Below are 20,892 nucleotides of genomic sequence, written 5' to 3'. Positions count from 1 at the left end.
TTTTGTGTTTGTCAGTGTTGCATTATGTAATAGAAACTTTATATTCAGAGGGTCTAGAATCTGCACACTCACACAAGTCTGTATTTGGGAACACCAGCTGCCGCTCATGTCATTGTGGATTAGAAAAAAAAAACACACCCTAAAATTGCATGAATTCGAGATAGAGATTATCATATTTTTGATCAAGTATGGGAAAGTAGAGAAGGAGTGAAAAGAGGGCATATAAATTGCTCCAGGGAAACATTTGTTGGGCATGTGAGAGGAGATTGCAGTAGTTGGATTCCTTCTGATTTACAAATCTTTACTAGACATTGCCCCCTTGTGTTCAAACTTGCTTGCCAAACCAGTAGGTGTACTGTATATACTGTAGCTTCTGAATGTGGTACTAAAAGCAATATTGAAGAACTGTTTGGCACTGGCATTATGATCAATGCATTGATGCTTGATATAGTATATGGTAGATGTTTCTCCTGTACAGTCTTTAACAAAATACTTCATATACGCTACTTTGTATGCTATATGCTGCCTGCAAATGTGTTTTGCAGAATCTCTAGGGCTCCCTTTTCATCCCCAGGGAGGCAGCAGTTTGGAGGAAATGGGCTCTTCTCTTTACCTGCCCATATCTTTTGCACTCCAAACAACCTTTCTGGATACAGGTTTTTTTTTAGGGCCGGGGGAGGCTATCAGCACTTGATTACACTTATTTGCATGCCACATTATAGTTAGGTACAGTACAAGCGGAATGAGCCTGAAAACTAAAGCATTCCTAAGAGATAACATAGCCAGAAAGTCTTCACAAATTGATTACTCGGTGTTTTGAATCAAAATAGGTTTTCTTCTGATTAATTTTCTTTTAAAGAAGTTTGAATGAGATGGTAAATATGCAGTTCTTCAGTTCCATAATACGCTTATATTTCAGCATGTAGATGAGTTGCTGCACACAATGAACATAAAAAATTATGGAAGAAAATAGAACATCTGTATGTTGTCTCTGAATCAAGAATGCTATAAATAACTTCTTTTTCAGTCAAACAGGCAACCTGCTAAATTGAATTTGCTAACCTGCCAGGTGAAACCAAATGCAGAGGACAAGAAATCATTTGACCTGATATCACGTATGTTATCTGTAAAGTTAATTAGCTTGTGTATTGTAGATTTATATGAATTGGGTTCTTATGCATAGTTATTCTAAGTTGCATACAGTATTTGCTTCGAAATCAGCCCCTCCAGATACTTCTTATAAGTGAGCTAACTTGTATATTTCTTAATGTGATCAAAACGCTGTCTTCTGAAGTAGATATTTTAAGGGTTGGTGATTCATTTCAGCGTATGTCCCTGGTTGCCAAATAGGCTTGGCTAACTTAAGGCATGAAAGCTTCAATAATCTAAGATAAAGCTCAATGTAAAATTCATTTCATATGTTCATTAATTTTCTTTACGTGTTTGTGTTCCAGATAACAGAACATACCATTTTCAAGCAGAGGACGAGCAAGATTATGTTGCGTAAGAATATTTTTGTTCCTTGACTCAATGCAAAATGTTTGCTTGCAAAACTGGTTTTAAACTAGAGGCAATTGCTTACTATGTGCACCTCTCCCAGCAGAAAACCGATGGGAACCGCTTGCCAACCACATTTGCCATTTTGCTTTTACTCCTTGTATCAAAGGAAGCTAAGAACCCAGCCCATCGCATCACATTCTATTTCCAGTTCTACCAGAACTGGTTTCCCGTGGAGAGTTGCCACTGACACCAGGCAATCCCCTTAAGAATATATTGTAATGAATTTGTACTAATGCTTTCCTGCATAGCTCAATTGTATGAAATCGTATTATTGCTTGTGCATAATTTTATAGATTTTTAATGAAATCGTTGGTGGAAAGCTTTGTCTAAGTCCCGTTCCCTCCCTTTCTGAGCTTTTCTCTTGGGGGGAATCTACACACATATAAAAAAAAGTTTTGAAAATGCTTTGTTAAAAAAAATATGCATTGAATTTTCCATAAGGCTTGCCATCGCCATCTAGCGTCACATTGTATATTGCACTTAAAACACACTTAAAACTTTTTATTTGTAGCTGTATAGCTGAGTCCCTAGTCTTTGTTCTAGTTCTTCAGATTGTTGCTTATCTCATGCCCTTGATCTGGCACCAGTGCTTGCAGAAGCCGGTTTTTAGGATGCTGATTTGCAGCCAGTGTGTGCGTGGGCTATAGAATGCTATAAACTGGCTCACGTCATTGCCAATCAGAGTTTAGCACTTGGTATCTGTACTACTGTCAAATGGACGTTTTTCTCTCATTATTGATAGCCTACTATGTTGGCAAAAACCTGAATTTCGTTACTGAAGCGCACACCTTTATTCTCCTGTTACTCTGGCAGTGATATATATTCTATAAAGGATGAATCGTATAGTTTAAAAATATTTTCAGTAGATCGATTTTTTGATATTTCATAGGGGGGGGGGTAGGAAATCATATTCTTCCCCTGCCTGGTGTGAAATGAGTCATGCCCCTCCTGTGGCCTGCAGGCACGATTTGATTCATTGGCAGTTCACTTCTGGGAGGAGAATCTGCCCATTTTCATCCCTGTTGTCCTTCCTTGTATCATGGGCAGTAGAACCTTCCAAAGCAGGTACTTACAGGAGCAGTTTTGATTTAACACTTTGCCTTTACTGTTACCTGCTTTTCCCCCAGGCTAGGACTAGTAAATGGGACTTCATAAGGTGTAAATCCACCATGTGTTTCCTATTCTCTGCCATCTGTCATTTTGGGTTGCTGCAACAGACAGCCTGGGCCTGAAACAGCTTTCTTCCAGTCATACACAGAGAAAATGCCATAGCTTGTGCTTGCCTGAGCCCGCCTACCCTTTGTCCATATATAGTTTTGCATGGAAACAGCTTTTGTGTTATGTGGTTCCTCTGAAACAGGAAGCTAAGGCTACACTTCCTCTTTCCATACTTCTAGATTAATGTGCAATGGAGGGGGAGGACTCTACAGGGAGGAGGTGCGGGGCATAGAATTTCCATCAAGGAAGAAGCAGAAAAAGGTTGTTCAGCACACCATGAAAACTCAAGCTAGTGTAATTTCACATTAGCTATAACACGATCCAACAGAACATTCAACTGCAGCTGCTGTGGACATTCGCTGCTCAGAGCACTGTTTAGCACTGTCAATGCTACATTGGCCGTTCTAGACTTGCCAAATGCACTTAAGGTGCATGGTGAATTTAACAGCAATAAATGAATGAAAACTAATAACACATTTCTGTCTCGGAAATTTAACGCATTACAGAGAATTGCAATGCTGTTTGTTCAGCTCTATTTTGTTCCAGACAATTACTTATAAATGAAACAAAATGGCATCATGTACCTTTTGTAAGATTTTGTTTATCTGGTTTGCAATATACTTGATAATTATTTGGAAATGAGTTGTTCAGTTTTTTAAACATTTCATGATATACCTGATAAAGTAATATGGCAGCTAAAATGTGCCTATTAAAATGAGGTTAGATTTTTGATTTGGGGACTGGTTAGGGGTCAGCAAACTTGTTTCAGCAGGGGGCCGATCCACTGTCTCTCAGACCTGATGGGGGGCCAGACTATATTTTGAAAAAATAAATAAAATGAACGGATTCCAATGCCCCACAAATAACCCAGAGAAGCATTTTAAATAAAAGGACACATTGGAGAAATGTGGCAAGTCTGTTTTAGCACACTTTGCTAAGGTTGGTGTCCACTTTTTCTTGCTCGCTCTTCTTAAGTATGTTTTGAATTTTGTACACTTTAGTTTAGTACTCTTTTTCATGTATCCCAGTACATTAGTTCTTTCTGTTTCCTATTCTTTCCCATTTCAACAGTTCTTTCTGGCAGTCTCCTATCCTAGCCTGGCCCAAGCCCAGATGTCTCTGGCAAATGTACTTTTCTATTAAGCTAGCAGATCCCACCTATATAAGTAAATTATTCATAGTAATTAAAATATAGCACCATTAAGTATGGTTACTTACCATGCAATCCAAACCCTGATCCACTGTGCTTGATGGGGCACCTTAGCACACCTGCACAGGTGGGCAGGCAAAAGCTTCTGGTTATAGCCAGAAGAACCCCCCAAAAGGGGAATGGGTTGGCAAAGGATCTACTGGATCCTGAGCCAGCCCTTCTGCCAATAACATGATGGTAATGGGCCTGATCTGAGCTTCCCTGCTGCACCAGCCTCGGAGCTGGCACAGTTTAATTAACATTAAAGTTAGCTATCTCTTTAACCTCTTGACATGTTAATGAACTGGTTTATTCCCAACGACTGTTATTTGGATCATAAAATCTTAGTTACAAGCATTCCTGCTACTTCAAGACTGTGTCTCCTGACACGCCATATGCTTAGCAACCAGAAGATCTGAGTTTTTAAATTATTCCATAACTGCAGTACTTTAGTGGTTAATACTCTGCTGCACAATGTTGTCAGACTTTTTATTTAGTCTTTATTAATATATATTCCCCACATTTTCTACTACTTTTCCTACAGGTTTTATTTCTAACCTGTTCCATTTATTGTGTTGTCTTTTTCTACTGTTCAAATTACTGTTTACCATTAGCATGTGCTATAATCTTTCTGCTCTTTCTTGCCTTCAGATAGTTGCCTTTTATAGATTTTTACATTGGGAAAAGACTTTAAAAAACAACCTCTTTGTATTTTAAATTAGATGGATATCAGTATTGACCAACAGCAAAGAAGAAGCTTTAAATATGGCATTCCGTGGAGAACAGAGCGCAGGGGAAAATAGTTTAGAGGATCTTACAAAAGCCATTATTGATGACATACAGAGATTTCCTGGAAATGATGTCTGCTGTGATTGTGGATCGCCAGGTATTTTTTTCAAGCATTAAATATATTTTTCCTAATGTGGAAACCGTCTGCCCAAATGTTTTATTTCTAGGGATTTATTTGTCACACAGATTCAAAGGGTAACAGATGTATAAAATATCAATAGCTCTCCTGCTGTTATAAGAAGAAAAATACTTCTTAAAATGCTGTTTGTTATTTCTTCTGTTTTTCTTTTGTTCAGATCCAACATGGCTTTCAACGAACCTGGGTATTTTAACCTGTATAGAGTGCTCTGGAATACATAGAGAAATGGGTGTTCATATTTCTCGAATCCAATCTATAGAGCTAGACAAATTAGGGACATCCGAACTCTTGGTAAGCAACATAAAATTCACCAGGCTTAGAGTTAATATATCTGGGCAGTTACTGCTAAGCATAATGTTACAAAGATATGGAAATGGCAGCGTGCATGTTTTGCATACAGAAGGTCCCTGGATCAATCCCTGGCAATCTCCAGGCAGACTTGGGAAAGACTTCTATGTGAAACTAGATGGACCAGTGGCCTGGCTTGATATGTTTATTAATATTTATTTATTTAGAGCATTTGTACCCTGCTTTTTGGCCAAAAAGGCTCCCAGAGGGGCTTATATACAGTCATGTCAAGACAGCTCCTACCTACAACAGGCATAGACAAACTCAGCCCTCCAGATGTTTTGGGACTACAACTCCCATGATCCCTAGCTAACAGGACCAGTGGTCAGGGATGATGGGAATTGTAGTCCCAAAGCATCTGGAGGGCCGTGTTTGCCTATACCTGGCCTAAAATAACATGACACGTAAGGGGGGAAGGACAGGGAGGGAAGGGGACTTTGGCTATGTCTTTGACTATTCTATTCATATAGACTGTTTGCATGGATGTATTTCACAACTACTCTCCAGGCAGAATTGCTTATTCTGTCACACACAAGAGATCTGTGCCTGCTCAGAACAGCATTGAGAAATATCTAGATCCTCAGCCCTTCATCACCTTGCGCAGGGAACTAACTCCCTTGTCTCTTGATACCTCAGGGACAGAGCCAATACACTTTCCTCAGTTTCTTTGTTACGGTTGCCTGAGTGGCATAAGTGAGCTTTCTTGAGAACCTCATAATTTTTCAAATAATATTTCTCATATCCCATGGTAGATTCTCCCTTCTCCCAAGCATCTCCATTATGTGATTAGCCATACTTCTGCATGCTTCAGCCCTCTGATTTTACACTAGCAAATTCCGCTTCCAGACAGATCAGTCCCTATAAAGATCAGGCAAATGATAGTGGGGTTCCCCCCCCCCCAATTAGTAATATTTATAAGCCGTGAAAGATCACAAAATGCCAGTGTCGTACAACATTTCTGTTTTAAATAAATAAATAAATCTTAAATCAGATGCTACCCGTGAGTTAATCTCACGCTTCAGGCATCCAGTGAAAAGGACAGGGAGGGAAGAGGGAAATCAAAACTCCAGCACCAGTGTCTGAACAGTTCCTGTAATGATCAGCTGGCACAGTTCAGGGGCAGGAGGTGCCCGATGGAGCTGGGCCCTCCAGCAAAGCTGACTAAATGAGCCCTGCTTCCTATCTCTCCTGCTGTGGCAGTCTGATAGAATGGCTGCTCCCAGGTGAACCAGTTGTGGGAGTGGAAGCCTGATGGAGCTGGCCTGACACAGCAGAGCCGATGAAGTGAGCTCTGCTTCTCAGTTCTCCCACTGCAAGGCAGCTTCCTATATCCCTGATAGCACTACTATGTTATTTTTCTTTCAGGGTACTCAGTTCTGGTGGGTATCTTGATTTTTGTACTATTTGCTTGAGTGCAAAATGTTTGACAACGGCAGACTGCAATTTCTAAGGGAAAGGCTTCTCAGAAGACCTATGCTGTTCTGCAGGGAGAGGTTATCTGGCTGTGTGTTTGAAAACGCAGTATACTACACTTTAAAAGTCTTTAGATGAATACTCTTGTTCTGTATCTTCCACAGCTGGCCAAGAACATTGGAAACAATAGTTTTAATGAAATTATGGAGGGGAATTTACCAAGTCCTTCTCCAAAACCTACTCCATCAAGTGATATGTAAGTCATGGGAAAAAGTATTGCATGTGGACAAAATTAATATACGTCTTGTTTCATGGACCTAGAGAGACTCTGATAAAGCAAAGCCAATGCATTAATTTTCTTAACAAGCAGCAAATGTTGAGCAACTTTTCAGAGGGCGTTTTTCACAAAATTGACTATCCCCCCAGCTGATATTCATGTTGCTTATTTTCTTTTTTTTAAAGCAGAATAAGCAGAAGGAGTATGTGTTTGGTGTTCATACTTGCATAAGGCATTTTTAATTTGGGAAGACAGGATTAAGTCTTGTAATAAATGCCAATGGTAACATGAAAGAAAAGCACCAGTGGTAATGTGAAAGAATTGATGGGGGAAACCTGTGGATTGCCTCTTGTACCTGGCCTTGCTTGGACCACAAAAATTACAGTGAACAAAAAAACTAAGTTCAGAGCCAGAGCAGAGATTACTTATCCCACAATAAGATTTTGTCTCATTTCTGCATGCACATTAAAAATAAAAGACCTTTTTTCAATCTGAGCTTGCTAATAGAGGTGCAGATTTCACATGGCTGACAGACCTTTTTGCTACCAATTGAGACATTGCAAGTTTGCAAACCAATGATTGAATTTGCTCTTAGATGCTTTAAGCTAATGCTTTTATTGTCCTTTAGTGCATCTAGTTCAGACAAAGGCAAACTCGGCCCTCCAGATGTTTTGGGACTACAATTTCCATCATCCCTCGCTAACAGGACCAGTGGTCAGGGATGATGGGAAATGTAGTCTCAAAACATCTGGAGGGCCAAGTTTGCCTATGCCTGATCTAGTTCCATCTCTTAATGGTTTAATGCATTTTTCTCAACAAATTGCAGTGAATTTATAAAGTTTTGTTCATGTTCCCAAACCAGTGGTTCTGGGGGGGAATTGTTGCACAGCTAGTCTTGTTGTTGTTTGTTTATTTTGAGTGGTCTGTGAAAAGAAAAGAAAAGAAAAGAAAAGAAAAGAAAAGAAAAGAAAAGAAAAGAAAGATCCAACTTTCATGCAAGGCCAATGAGATTTGCAAGCTGACATTTTTATTAGCCTGCTGATAAAAATCTAATAATACACACTTTCTGAATGATGTCTTATGATGACAAAATGCAGCGAATAACATCTATTTTAGTTAACTTCCTGAGCTGCATTTCTGCCTACAGCATCACTTCAGGCCCATCTAATTGGATTTTTTGAAAAAGAGTGCCATATTCTCCAGCCACTCACTTAACCAATTCTGATCCTCTTCTGCCCTTAATGATTCCATGCTCTCTTTCATTCTTTAGGATTACTTCCCTCTTTCATCTTTTTGCTCATCCCTTCCTGCAGTTTCAAGCTATCACTTTCTGTGGGGTGTTTGGACAGTTACCTACATATGCTTACCTGCTATAATCTGATCTTGAAAGAAGAATGTTACATGGATTTAGGACTACCTGTAGACGAGTCACATTTGCCTCACTGGCTCAATTTAGGAAATCTAGGAAATCTAGAACACACCATGCAATCGTCTTAAGATGTCCTTCATAGTTTTGAGTGTTTGAAAATACGCTTTGAAAATCTAAGCTAGTTATCTCAGAATTTTAACACATAGCCTGCTTACACAAAAAAATACTTTTAGTTAATATGTTTTGGTTAGCATTGCTATACCGAACTGGAATTGGACATTTATAATACATAGGATTTGGTGCGGGGGGTGGGGTTTGATTTAGAGGGCTTTTTTGTAAAAGCATCGAGCAAACTATAGTCTCTATAGAGAATAATAGATGAACCAGTAACTGTTAAATTGTTCAGATAAGGAATACCTTTTTAAGTGCTTTAAATTGAATTTGTGGCCTTAAATACAAAATTAAATTTGATTGGTTGTTGTTTTTAAAGCATCCTGCTAATTCCTATGGGGCTTCTAGTAATATTTTCCCCATTTTCAGGACTGCGCGTAAAGAATTTATTACTGCTAAGTATGTGGATCATAAGTTCTCCAGAAAGACCTGTGCATCTGCAGCAGCTAAACTGAATAAACTACTTGAGGCTGTTAAATCCAGGGATTTACTTGCACTAATCCAAGTCTATGCAGAAGGGGTCGAACTAATGGAGCCACTGCTGGAGACTGGACAGGTAAGATATTAGTCGAAATATGAAAGGTATGAGCATTATAACAACACACAACACTATACAGTGGTATCTTGGTTTGCATACGTTTTGTATTACAAACACGTCAAACCCGGAAGTGTGTGTCCCAGTTTGCAACCTTTTTTTTGGAACACAACCCATTTTGGGGGGATTATGAACAAAAAAAAATTGGAGGCCCCATTGGCGAAAGTGAGCCTTGGGTTACAACCTGTTTTGGTTTACAAACAGACCTCCAGAACGGATTATGGCTGTAAACCAAGGTACCATAAATAGATAACATGCAGCAGAACAATAGCTGATAAGGTTCAGCTATGCAACTCACCTTGACACATGTTTCTATTATACTGCGTATTATTTTGTCCAGAGGAAAATTTACATTAAATTTTAGCAAATTCTTGTGCACATATGAGATTAGTAGCTTGTTGTATCTACCCCACTTTTAATGTAGTAATTCTGTCAATGGCTTTAATGTGTTCTGGCTGGGAGAAATAATTTGTGTCATAACGTTTTTACCCAGTTGGAATGAACCTGTGAATTTTTAATCCTGCAACCATTCCCCCCCCCCTTTTCCTTAGGAGCCGGGTGAAACAGCCCTTCATTTAGCAGTCCGGACTGCTGACCAGACCTCACTCCACCTGGTTGACTTCCTGGTACAAAACTGGTAAAGGCTACCTACTTGCCTCTTAGCTGCAAACATAAAAATCAATTTCCACCAGACTTTGAAAATCTAATTACACCTGATACTCCCGTTAAGAAAAGTCATGCAGCTATCACACCAAGGGTTAACTACACTTAAAACGGGCAACTCGCCTTTTCTTCTTCTTTTTACAAAAAGCAGCCATACAGGGGCCCATCTTCCCAATATTGTTTCCCTGCCATAAAACACCCCAAGCTGCCCCCCGAAGCTATTTTCAATCAACAGAACTTTGAAGGGCAAATGCCAGCATTTTGGGGGGTTCTGATGGGAAAATAGCATGGAAAGGACCAGGCCAGACCACTTTCCTTGTGCTGCAGTCCCACTCCACGCATTTGTGGGTTTTTTTTGTTGGGTTTGTGTGTGTGAGAGGGACAGGAAGAGTGAAATGAATGTTGCCAGTTTTTAAAATTTGATCCCCTATTTGATATTTTATTGGCGCTATCTAGCACAGCTCCAAAACGAACTGCTCACCACCAGTTCAGATTGTATCGATTTAAAGTTGGAATTTATTTCCTTTTGCTCCATCATGCATCACACATACTGCCACATTCACTGGTCACCACCCTCTCTCTCTTTTGGGCTCTGGCATTGCCTGAAATCTCCACCTTCCTGCTCTTGTAACAGTTTCTGAATACAGTCATACCTTGGTTCTCGTACGTCTTGGTACGCATACGTTTTGGCTCCCAAACACCGAAAACCCAGAAGTAAGTGTTCAGATTTTCAAACGTTCTTTGGAAGATGAACGTCCCAAGTGGCTAACATGGCTTCTGATGGAGTGCAGGAAGCTCCTGCAGCCAATCGGAAGCTGCGACTTTGTTTTCATATGGTTCCGGGAGTCAAACAGACTCTAGGAACAGATTAAGTTCAACAACCAAGGTACCATTGTATGAGCAACCTTGACTGCTTATCCTGCTGCCACCACCAGGTTTAGCTTAACCTTTTTCTAGCAGCTGCCACAAGTTTTTTTTTGTATTTGTGGAGGGGAATAGCAATACACCCAAGTCTGTCAAATTTGGGGCAGGGTGTGGGGGCAAAAAGGTTGCTTACCATAGTATTTCACATTATAGAAAGCTTGCATGCTAGAGATATATTACAGAAGAGATGGGGGAACAGGATGGCTTCTATTATTGAAGTACCTCAATATTGGAGTACCTTGGAGTGCCCTCAAGGGGTACTCCACTACTGAAAGGGTCCGAAAATCTATCACTTTTTCCCCCTTGTTAAACGCTTTTGTCAATGAATTATTGGTTATAAAGCACTAATGTTGTTGTTTTTCCCCTTTGCTTTTTAGTGGAAACCTGGATAAACAGACAGCATTGGGAAATACGGTTCTGCACTATTGCAGTATATATAATAAGCCTGAATGTTTGAAATTGCTTTTGAAGGGGAAGCCAACTATAGATATAGGTGAGCAAGTCTGTAACTTCAGAATATTTTCAATATTCCATACAGAAAGGTTTTAAAGGATAAAATCTTTAAACGGGTGTGAAGAGTTCACTACCCATGAAAAAGTGTAGCTGGCCAAGAAGGAAATTGTTTAACTTAGACACAGACTTGAAGTAATTAAAAAATATTCCTCAAGTAATTAAAAAAAAAAAGCCCTTGGTGCAAATCTCTTGGTGGTTCCTGATTTGCATTTTTCTCATATTTGAAATGCACCTTTGATCATTTGACTCAGTTATATTGCCTTTGATGTTAACTTGTTAAAATGAGATACTGCTTTGCTCCTGCTGTCCCAGATAGTGAAAATTCAGAGTAGCATTTACAAGGTCAACTTACATTTTTTAAAATGTTCCTTCCGAGCCTTTGGGCTCTCTGAAGATTCATCGCTATACAGCTTTACAATTGAGAAGTAATAGTTGGGGTGTCGTTGGAGTACTCCCAAAATAAAGAGCATTTCCAGGATCCAGCAATCATAGAGCACTCCAGGCTCCCCATATCGTTCTTTTGCTTCTAGTACCTAGCTCTCAGCTACTAACCACTGCACATAAACATTGCTTGCAGTAGAAAAGCAATAAATCCCCCTTCATTCTGTACAACATTCTAGCTAAAACTGAATTCCTTAGTTCTGAACTGTGGTAATTTCATAAACTTGAATTGTTCCCATTGATCAGTGGGTTTTGCTGTTCTCCAAGATGATTCTTGTTGTGCATATCAGTAGCTTGGTTTTCATATTCTATTTTTTAAATATAGAGTCCTGGATTTTATTATATTTTTTGCAGCACTGTTTGACTATTGAATATCATATTTAAATTTTCTAGTAAACCAAACTGGAGAGACTGCTCTGGACACAGCAAAGAGATTGAAATCTATCCAGTGTGAAGACTTGGTAAGGGGCGGAGGGGGATGCTATGTTACACAAATGGAAATGAGAGGGGAAAGGGTCTGAAAATTCCTCTAATCATACAGCATGGGAGGAAATGGGGGTGTCAACAAAAGTTACCTCCTTATCTCCCTTTTGTGAGTAGCAGCCTCTGCTGGCCTCCCAGACCAACTCCACTCACAGAAGGGAGTAACCAAGCCTGTAGGCCTAGTCCAAATCACAGGGTTCTGGGTCTTTTATTTTTTTAAAGCCAACTTAGAAAACAAGAATCTAGGGTTTTCTGCTTGCTGTTGATAGTCTAGAGCTTGTATAAGTCAAGCCATGGTAAAATTGCCCCTGGAAAGGACACAGTTAGTCTTTCCTTAAAGAGCTAATATTAACATTTCCAAAACGCATGTCTTTTCAGCTATCTCAGGCCAAAGCAGGAAAGCTAAATCCACATGTACACGTAGAGTATGAGTGGAATCTTCGGCAGGAAGAAATGGATGAAAGCGATGATGACTTGGATGACAAGGTAAAGAATAGTCTTGGATCAAATTATTACACATTGAATTTGGGGGGTGACTGTACTCTTAATGCACCCATCATTCCTCCCTGGTCTCTGAAATCTGAAGCTCAGTAAGAGCTGTTGTTTTGATCTAGTAAATTCTCTCTGTATTGTTTTTAAGAGGAGTTCTGCTTGTTCCTCTTCTACTGCCATTAATATTGAATCACTGTTCTAATCAATTGTTCTTTACATGTATAAGTAGACTGCACGTAGGCAGTTGTGTGAGAGTCTTAATGTGCTTGTCTGGGAATAGATGGTTCGTGCTGCATGAAGGAGTGCAGAAGGAGGAAGTTTAGAAGCCGAGTTTGAGTCCAAAAACGTTGCTGAAGGAATGCTAAGCTTATCCAGGAGCTGTGAAGAACGATCAACACGTTAGAAAATAGTAGCTATAATTGCATTAAACCAGTTTTATGTAGTCTGTGGGTTAGTAGCTGATCTTAATCTCACAAATAGATATTTTCAGTAACTTGTAAATCAGTGGTGGTGAACCTCCAGCCTGCCAGGCTTCTCTATTTGACCTACAGCATGGTGTGGCCCAAACTATGCTCACCTCTTCCATTGCCTGACATCATATTGTCAGGAAAGAATTGAGAGTACATTCTAAGGCTGCTCATGATTCTTCCTTTGCAAGCTGCAGGTTCAAAGTTGAACAATCTGATGTCACACAACATCAGGTGCTAGTTTGGCCATAAAGAAGCTTCTTCTTCTTCTTCTTCCATAAAGAAGCTTCTTCTTCTTCTTATTGTTATTGTTATTGTTATTATTATTATTATTATTATTATTATTATTATTATTATTTAGTTTGTTATTATTATTAAATAGATTGTTTGTTTGTTTGTTTGTTTGTTTAAACCCCGCCCATCTGACTGGGTTTCCCCAGCCACTCTGTGTGGCTGTTTAATTTATTTATAAGAACATTTATATACCACCATCTGATTAAGAAAAATATCAAGACAGCGTACAACAAAATCATTAAGCCATCACAAAATCTTAAAATATAGAACAAATGACTAACACAAAATGGGGAAATTCTCAAGCACTTGAGAGGTCTGTAGACATATTGAAGATATCAGAGATCTAAGGACTGGAAGAGAGTAAAACATTTACCTAGCATTCAACGAATCATATAAAATTTGTACTCAAATACAGAATAACTATTTAGCTAAACTATCAACAAGTTACTTAGAAGCAATCTACACAATGTGCAAACATATATAACAGAATCCTGATGTACACTTTCCCCCTTTTATTTCTTTTCTAAAATAATGGAATGAACAAACTTTGGATCCAACCCTCAGAGCAGAGAAGTGGGAGGGGAGTGCTTAACCCTCCCTGTACTTATAATTTTACTCCTTCCAATTGCTCCCTCTCCTCATAAGGATCTAAACCTACAATTTGAAACCTGTAGTGGCGGTACACAATTTGGAGTAGAAACAGCAGTTCCCCCATAGGGTTAAAAATACACATTTTCCTATGGACGTTAAGTACTATATCCCATTAGCTGCTTCTCTGACAAATTCCTCCACCGAAAGCTCTTTCTTGTCTTTTTAAAAAATGTTCAGGCTCCATTATACATGTTGGAAAGCTATGTACAAACAAACGGAACCGCATAGTTAATAAACAGAGCTATATTTTGTCCAAGTTCAAACATCATGCTACAACTTGTTTCGCCAAGTGATTTTAGAGAATTACTTTTATTTTCTGCTGTTGGGAGCAGGTGTGCTCACATAATGGAAAGTGTACTGTTAAGCTGTGTGTATACATTTAACACTGACATTCTTAAATACACAGCAGATCACTTTATATATCGTTGGGTTGCGTGAACTTTTTTCAGTTTCTTCCTTGGCAACTTTTTGCATCTATGTTAACAGTACAGTGGTACCTCTGGTTACAAACTTAATTCGTTCTGGAGGTCCGTTCTTAACCTGAAACCGTTCTAAACCTGAGGTACCACTTTAGCTAATGGGGCCTCCCGCTGCCGCTGGCACGCAGTTTCTGTTCTCATCCTGATGCAAAGTTCTTAACCCAAGGTACTACTTCCGGGTTAGCGGAGTCTGTAACCCAAAGTGTTTGTAACCCAAGGTACCACTGTATTCATATATTTCTAAAACAGACAAACAAAGAGGGAACTGTATTGGTCCCTATGAAAAACCCCAAAATCCACATTAGGGACCAACCAAAATGACATAAAATAATGAGCAGGCTTTCTGGCACTCCAGAATTCTTCATCAGGTTGGATATTACAAAAAGCAGGAGGGGGAAGATGAGTGAAGTATAAAAAGTACAAAATAAGGCTGAATGTTGTGACCATGAGGTCTGCATTTAGTCACCTAATTGAGATTGGGAACTGATTGCATTAGTAATCTCTGCTAGGTGCCTAAGGTATTAGGTTACACCTAATATTCTGGGATGAAGAAGCAGTGGCAGATCCCCCTTTCTTCTTTCTTCTTTTTGAACAGATCACCATTTTTGAAAACATAAAGGCCTACTGTTACCCACATCTGTCTCAGGCCTTAAGCGAAAGACAGTTTCCTGGTTAGACAGAAAGCCGAAGTAAAGAGAAACATGGCAGTCGGTATATTAGTGAAGCTGGAGATTGATTTTGGGTTGTCTGCTAGGTAAGAGTCAACTGAAGCCAAATTGTATAGTGCTGCCTCCTGGTCAGAGGGATTGCAAAGTCTGAAAAGTACAAATATATGTGTGTAGTAGTTCTTTCTCTTTCATCAGCATTGCCCTTTAAAAAAACAAAAACTGGATGGTGCACAATTGTAATGAGTCTATTATATTTCCCCACAGCCTAGTCCGATAAAGAAGGAGCGTTCCCCAAGACCCCAGAGCTTTTGTCACTCTTCCAGTACTTCTCCCCAAGACAAAATGGCTCTTCCTGGTCTTAGCACTCCAAGGGACAAACAGCGACTCTCCTATGGAGCCTTCCCCAATCAGATTTTTGTCTCCGCGAGCATGGACTCCACAACTTCTCCAACAGCAGTAGATGGCCCTCCACTCCCTCCTAGAAATGCTGGTAAAGGTATGTTATTAAATACCAAACACTTGTTGTAAAACATCTGTGGTTAACTTGGATTTTCCTTTTTGAAATGCTTTCAGGGCTCAAATGGAAGGTTTATAATTTTCTTTCATAAATGGTCAATAATAGTTTGAAGGCTGTTATTAGCCTCTTTTGTTAAAGCACCAAGTATCCAGCAGTACTCAGGTACTTGCTTAACTTTAAGAAACAGTTGCTTCAGTAAGGTTTGGTTAATGCTCATTCTGCTCACAGTTCTAATGCTAAATTGACTTAACTCTTGATGAGATAAGTACCGTACATAAGACACTCCATCAGATCACCCCACCTCATCCAGACCATGGTGGAAACAATCAAGTAAAATATTCTACTTCTAGTAGAGCAGTGTTTTTCAACCACTGTTCCACGGCACACTAGTGTGCCGCGAGATGTTGCCTGGTGTGCCGTGGGAAAAATTGAAAAATTACTTTATATATAGTCAATATAGGCACAGAGTTAAATTTTTTAACATTTTATAATGGTGGTGTGCCTCGTGATTTTTTTCATGAAACAAGTGTGCCTTTGCCCCAAAAAGGTTGAAAAACACTGTAGTAGAGCATTGATGAGCAGGTAACCAAGTGATTCTCCAGAAAGTTAGAACAAAACTAGGACTGAACTGAAAGGGAGAAGGTGACTTTTTGCAAACTGCTTTAGCAAAATTAAAGCTTTCCATGCCCATGCCACTCTGTCACTACATTCTGGTGATTTTTCAATGCTTTGAAAGTGGGGTAGGGTACGCAGGAATTAACCTGTTTCAGAATTGCCTTTGATGACATCAGCGGATATTCAAATCTCCTTGGCTATGTAGTATTGAGGCATCACTCTTTTTACTACATAACCCCCAGTTGGCTGGGATCAGCCATGTGACTGATTCGGAGCACACATTTGCATAGCAAAGAGTTTCTTCACTAGCTATTTTCCTGAGTCTGGAGAAATATCACCCACTGGAGCCTGTATCTACCAAAGCAGATGCTTTGCTGCTTTCTTAAGTTGTCAAACAGCTTTGGAGCTATGGCACCAAACCGGTTGGCGTGGTTTGAAGCTGCAATCCTATACACAGTTAGCTTGAAGGGAGCCCCATTAATCTCTGTTGGGCTTCATCCAGAGTCATTTTGCATAGAAGTATTACTGGGCATGTAAGAAGGTTTATATAAATTATTGTTGTACTCTTCATCCACGTCTACTTGTGTAGACATTTGATTCTATTCTGTCTTGTGTGTTGCGCTATTTATTCAAGCTAAATTTGACTTCAGTGTTCCCTAATTGAAATTTGAATTTGCCGTGGTACCCATGGCGTGCAATTTCCTCCTGAATGTGTATGCAGTTGTTTAGTTTTCAGTGCAACTTAATGAGCAGCTTGTGTTTGCGATAAATATTAGGTTTGTCTTAACTGTACTTGCACCTGTTTCCTCTGGATAATGATAGACCCTTAGACTATTATAATAGATTTCTCCATTCTTTCTGAGGTGGTGCAACTTTTAAAATGAATATTTGCCCATTTTCACTCTTTAGCCAGGTAGACTGCAAGGTAGATAATGAGATAAACAACAATATAAGCAATACAGAAGCAGAACAATGGTTAACATAATATACCTTTGCAGTGATAATCCCTGACCCTTGTGCAGTGGAACCTCGGTTTTTGAATGTAATCAGTTCCGGAAGACCGTTCGACTTCCGAAATGTTTGAAAACCGAGGATCAATGGGCAGTCGGCAATATCCATTGAAAAAATGAAAACCGAGGTTCCACTGTGTTGATACATAGTCTTGTTTGTTTTGATTCAAAACAAGCTAAAACATAAAGGTAAAGGTACCCGTGACCGTTAGGTCCATTTGCGGACAACTCTGGGGTTGCGGCGCTCATCTCGCTTTACTGGCCGAGGGAGCCGGCGTACAGTTTCCGGGTCATGTGGCCAGCATGACTAAGCCGCTTCTGGCAAACCAGAGCAGCGCACAAAAATGCTGTTTACCTTCCCACCGGAGCGGTACCTATTTATCTACTTGCACTTTGACATGCTTTCTAACTGCTAGGTGGGCAGGAGAAGCTAAAACATGGTATACTTTTAATAAAAGCCACCTTCTAATTTCTTCTACGATTCAGTGCACTTATTTGTATCATCTACTTTGTATTCAAAAGCATGTTTTGTAGTAGTAATAATAGTATGTATACTGCTTTTTCACTTTATTTCACATTTACCAATGAGAATTTTTAATCAACCAAAGTGATTTTTGTATCTCAGAATTTCAGCATCTTTTACTGCTAATCTGTCATTAGAATGTAATATCCACTTCATTTCTTATATGGCATTGATCTTATATAACGAGGCAGTAGATTCTCTCTCTTTTTAACATTTTAATGACAAATTGCATTTATGCAATGTTTGTGGAGTGTTCAAAGCACTTCACAGTGTTATTGTAATCTATAAAACAACCTAGTACATTTCCTATTATCAGTATTATCAACAAATTAGTCTTTTAGCTATGCTTCTTATTTATTCGTTATGGTGTCTATATAGGACACCCAATAAAACTTACGTTTAACATGCTTTTAAGGTTTAAATGTTAAAATAGATGGAAGCAAAATTATTGTAATTTAGATATGCAAATTTGAACCATGATCTCTTTTATGTATAAATGTCTAAACACACGATGCATTAGCAATGGTAGGATCTGCTGTACAGAAAGCCACCAAAGACAGTACAGTAAGCCTGCAACTTACGCACATTTAACTTGTGTGCATTCAGCTTTACATGCATGGCAAAAGAAATTTAAAAAGATTTAAAAGGGGAGGGGATTTAAAAGGGGAGGGGCAGAAAGTAGGCCGAGTTCCTCTTCAACCAGGCCTTTGGCTTATTAATATTCTACAACCTTTTAAATGTATTGGCTGAGGGCCTATTGTTTTGTTCAGTTTTAACTATTTATCTTGTTCTTTTATACTGTATTTTTATCTTGTAAACTGCCCTCAGATCCTCGGATAAAGGGCAGTATATAAATTTAATAAAATAAATGAATACAGTTACTTTGGCAAGCCCACCTGCCATTGAACCCAGTGGGTATTAACTATATGCAAATTTGGCTTTAGGAGCCATCCTTGGAATGTACCCCTGCGTAGGTTGTTGGCTTACTGTATCTGATTTCAGTGGTGCATGCTTTAACAGAAAGTACCTTTAAATCCACATCTGTTCTTTTCCTCCCTCATTTATTTTAAAATAGATAATAATGAAGTAATTTAAGCACTGTCTGCTGTGACTAAATATTAAAGTGAAATTCCTTTAGGGTGCCTTCTCTCTGATACGCAAGTGTGTGTGTGTGTGTTTTGTGTATATGTTTACCGTTCCAGTCAAAATACTTGCATAGCCAGAAAGGCTTAGAGTGTAATAAGAGTGTTGTTAAAGTTTGGAATAGGGGACCCAGGTGGAGCTGTGGGTTAAACCACAGAGCCTAGGGCTTGCTGATCAGAAGGTCGGCGGTTCAAATCCCTGCCACGGGGTGAGCTCCCGTTGCTCGGTCCCAGCTCCTGCCCACCTAGCAGTTCGAAAGCATGTCAAAAGTGCAAGTAGATAAATAGGTACCGCTCCGGCGGGAAGGTAAACGGCGTTTCCGTGCGCTGCTCTGGCTCGCCAGAAGCGGCTTTGTCATGCCGGCCACATGACCCGGAAGCTGTCTGCGGACAAACGCCGGCTCCCTCGGCCTATAGAGCGAGATGAGCGCCGCAACCCCAGAGTCGGACACGACTGGACCTGATGGTCAGGGGTCCCTTTACCTTTACCTAAAGTTTGGAATTGCTTATTGTTGCTTTTCAGTCCTTTGCTTTAATGTGGTCTGGTGCTTTTGTTTGTTTGTTTGTTTGTTAATTTGGTAGTTCCTTTTGTGCTGCTTTAGTGCTAACCCTTCTCTGTGTGTTGGTAAAAGGCTGTTTGTTTGATTTTACAGGTCCGCCTGGCCCTCCTTCAACCCTTCCTTTAAGCACTCAAACCACTAGTGGCAGCTCCACTCTGTCTAAGAAGAGGCCCCCTCCCCCACCCCCTGGACACAAAAGAACCCTCTCTGACCCACCAAGTCCACTACCTCATGGACCCCAGAATAAGGGCCAAGTTCCTTGGGGTGAGTTTTAAAACACTTAAGACAACACTCGGGTGAGAGGGAGATGCTCACAGTGGCTCAGTTCAGACATCACACTAAACCTTGGTTCAGGAAGGCTATCCAAGATTCAATGGAATGTTGGAATTGGCAGGGGGGACGGGGACACAATTTACAATTGGCCGGCAAATTTGGTTCTTACAGGGTTAGTGCTGAGTGTGATGCATGAATTGAACCAGTCGCTGCTAATTATAAATGAATCGCTCCAACTGATAAGCTTTCTATGATTTTTCCTGTGTCGTTCCAAAGGCTCATAGCTACCATGGTTATTTCTGTTTGGCGACAACATTCAGAAGTAGCTAACACAGTTACTAAACATGTTGAGCATGGTTCACCTAAACCAGGCAAGTCCTAAGTAGTCCCTTTCAGGGGCCTAATCCGGCCCGCTGGTCGGTTTAATCCGACTGCCCCTGTGGCAGTTTATTCCCTGGGGTAAAATTCCAACGAAAGCTCAATCCTAAAAAAAAGCTTAACAACTTGGGGGTAAAATAGTTTTTTTTAAAAAAGAACAACTTTGGTTGCCCCTCACCCATGTTCACTTCATCAAATCTGGCCCTCTTTCAAAAAAGTTTGGGCACCCCTGAGTTGTGCTATTGGGAGCCCACTCAACAACTCTCAGTAGCTCAATAGGGCTTATCCCCCCCCCCGGTGCCCCTACAGAATTGCCACTGTGGATCAGGAGACACCCACCCACCCACCAACCATGAATTGCACTTAGGGGGAATGGAGGGAAGATAATTCCATCTGGCACCCGCTGATGGAACATTCATAATAGGGCAGTTAATTATTTCCAATATTTGTTAGCACAGTTCTGTTTAGATTGATAGGAAGGTCCTCTGGGGCAGAAAGTGGGAAATCAAACCAGTTTATGCAGAGCTTAAGGTGTTTGCTTGACCAAACCCTACAAAAACACACCCTTCATAAGATTTTAAAGCTGCTGCTGAACCTAGGCTACCATGTTGCCTTGTACTCTGCTGAAAACATTCCAGCCTCCATAGTCTGTACTTTACACTGCTAAAGTGCAATAAACTAAAGCAGAATATTTTTCTGTGTCTGGCCAAGTAAATTTCAGGTTTTTGTAA

At 39.9% G+C, this 20,892-nt stretch overlaps 1 protein-coding gene across 6 annotated transcripts in view; it reads left to right on the top strand.

The window, feature by feature from the left end:
* The window catches only part of ASAP1 (ArfGAP with SH3 domain, ankyrin repeat and PH domain 1), a 138,075-nt gene that overhangs the window by 105,153 nt on the left and 12,030 nt on the right, over window positions 1–20,892 (top strand). For 4 of the 6 annotated variants that reach the window (XM_033155861.1, XM_033155860.1, XM_033155862.1 and 1 more), the window contains 12 exons: window positions 1,028–1,115; window positions 1,455–1,503; window positions 4,690–4,853; window positions 5,053–5,186; window positions 6,821–6,912; window positions 8,843–9,029; window positions 9,620–9,705; window positions 11,033–11,148; window positions 12,003–12,070; window positions 12,471–12,578; window positions 15,408–15,639; window positions 19,604–19,774. In XM_033155861.1, the coding sequence (XP_033011752.1) occupies window positions 1,028–1,115; window positions 1,455–1,503; window positions 4,690–4,853; window positions 5,053–5,186; window positions 6,821–6,912; window positions 8,843–9,029; window positions 9,620–9,705; window positions 11,033–11,148; window positions 12,003–12,070; window positions 12,471–12,578; window positions 15,408–15,639; window positions 19,604–19,774 (1,495 nt within the window). The remainder of the gene's footprint in view (window positions 1–1,027; window positions 1,116–1,454; window positions 1,504–4,689; window positions 4,854–5,052; window positions 5,187–6,820; window positions 6,913–8,842; window positions 9,030–9,619; window positions 9,706–11,032; window positions 11,149–12,002; window positions 12,071–12,470; window positions 12,579–15,407; window positions 15,640–19,603; window positions 19,775–20,892) is intronic. The other 2 variants (XM_033155865.1, XM_033155863.1) reach the window with 1 other exon arrangement.

This window comes from Lacerta agilis, chromosome 7 (assembly GCF_009819535.1).
Source record: "Lacerta agilis isolate rLacAgi1 chromosome 7, rLacAgi1.pri, whole genome shotgun sequence".
NCBI lineage: Eukaryota > Metazoa > Chordata > Lepidosauria > Squamata > Lacertidae > Lacerta > Lacerta agilis.
Note: the sequence above shows the minus strand (reverse complement) of the source record. Positions and strands in the feature narration are given on the sequence as shown.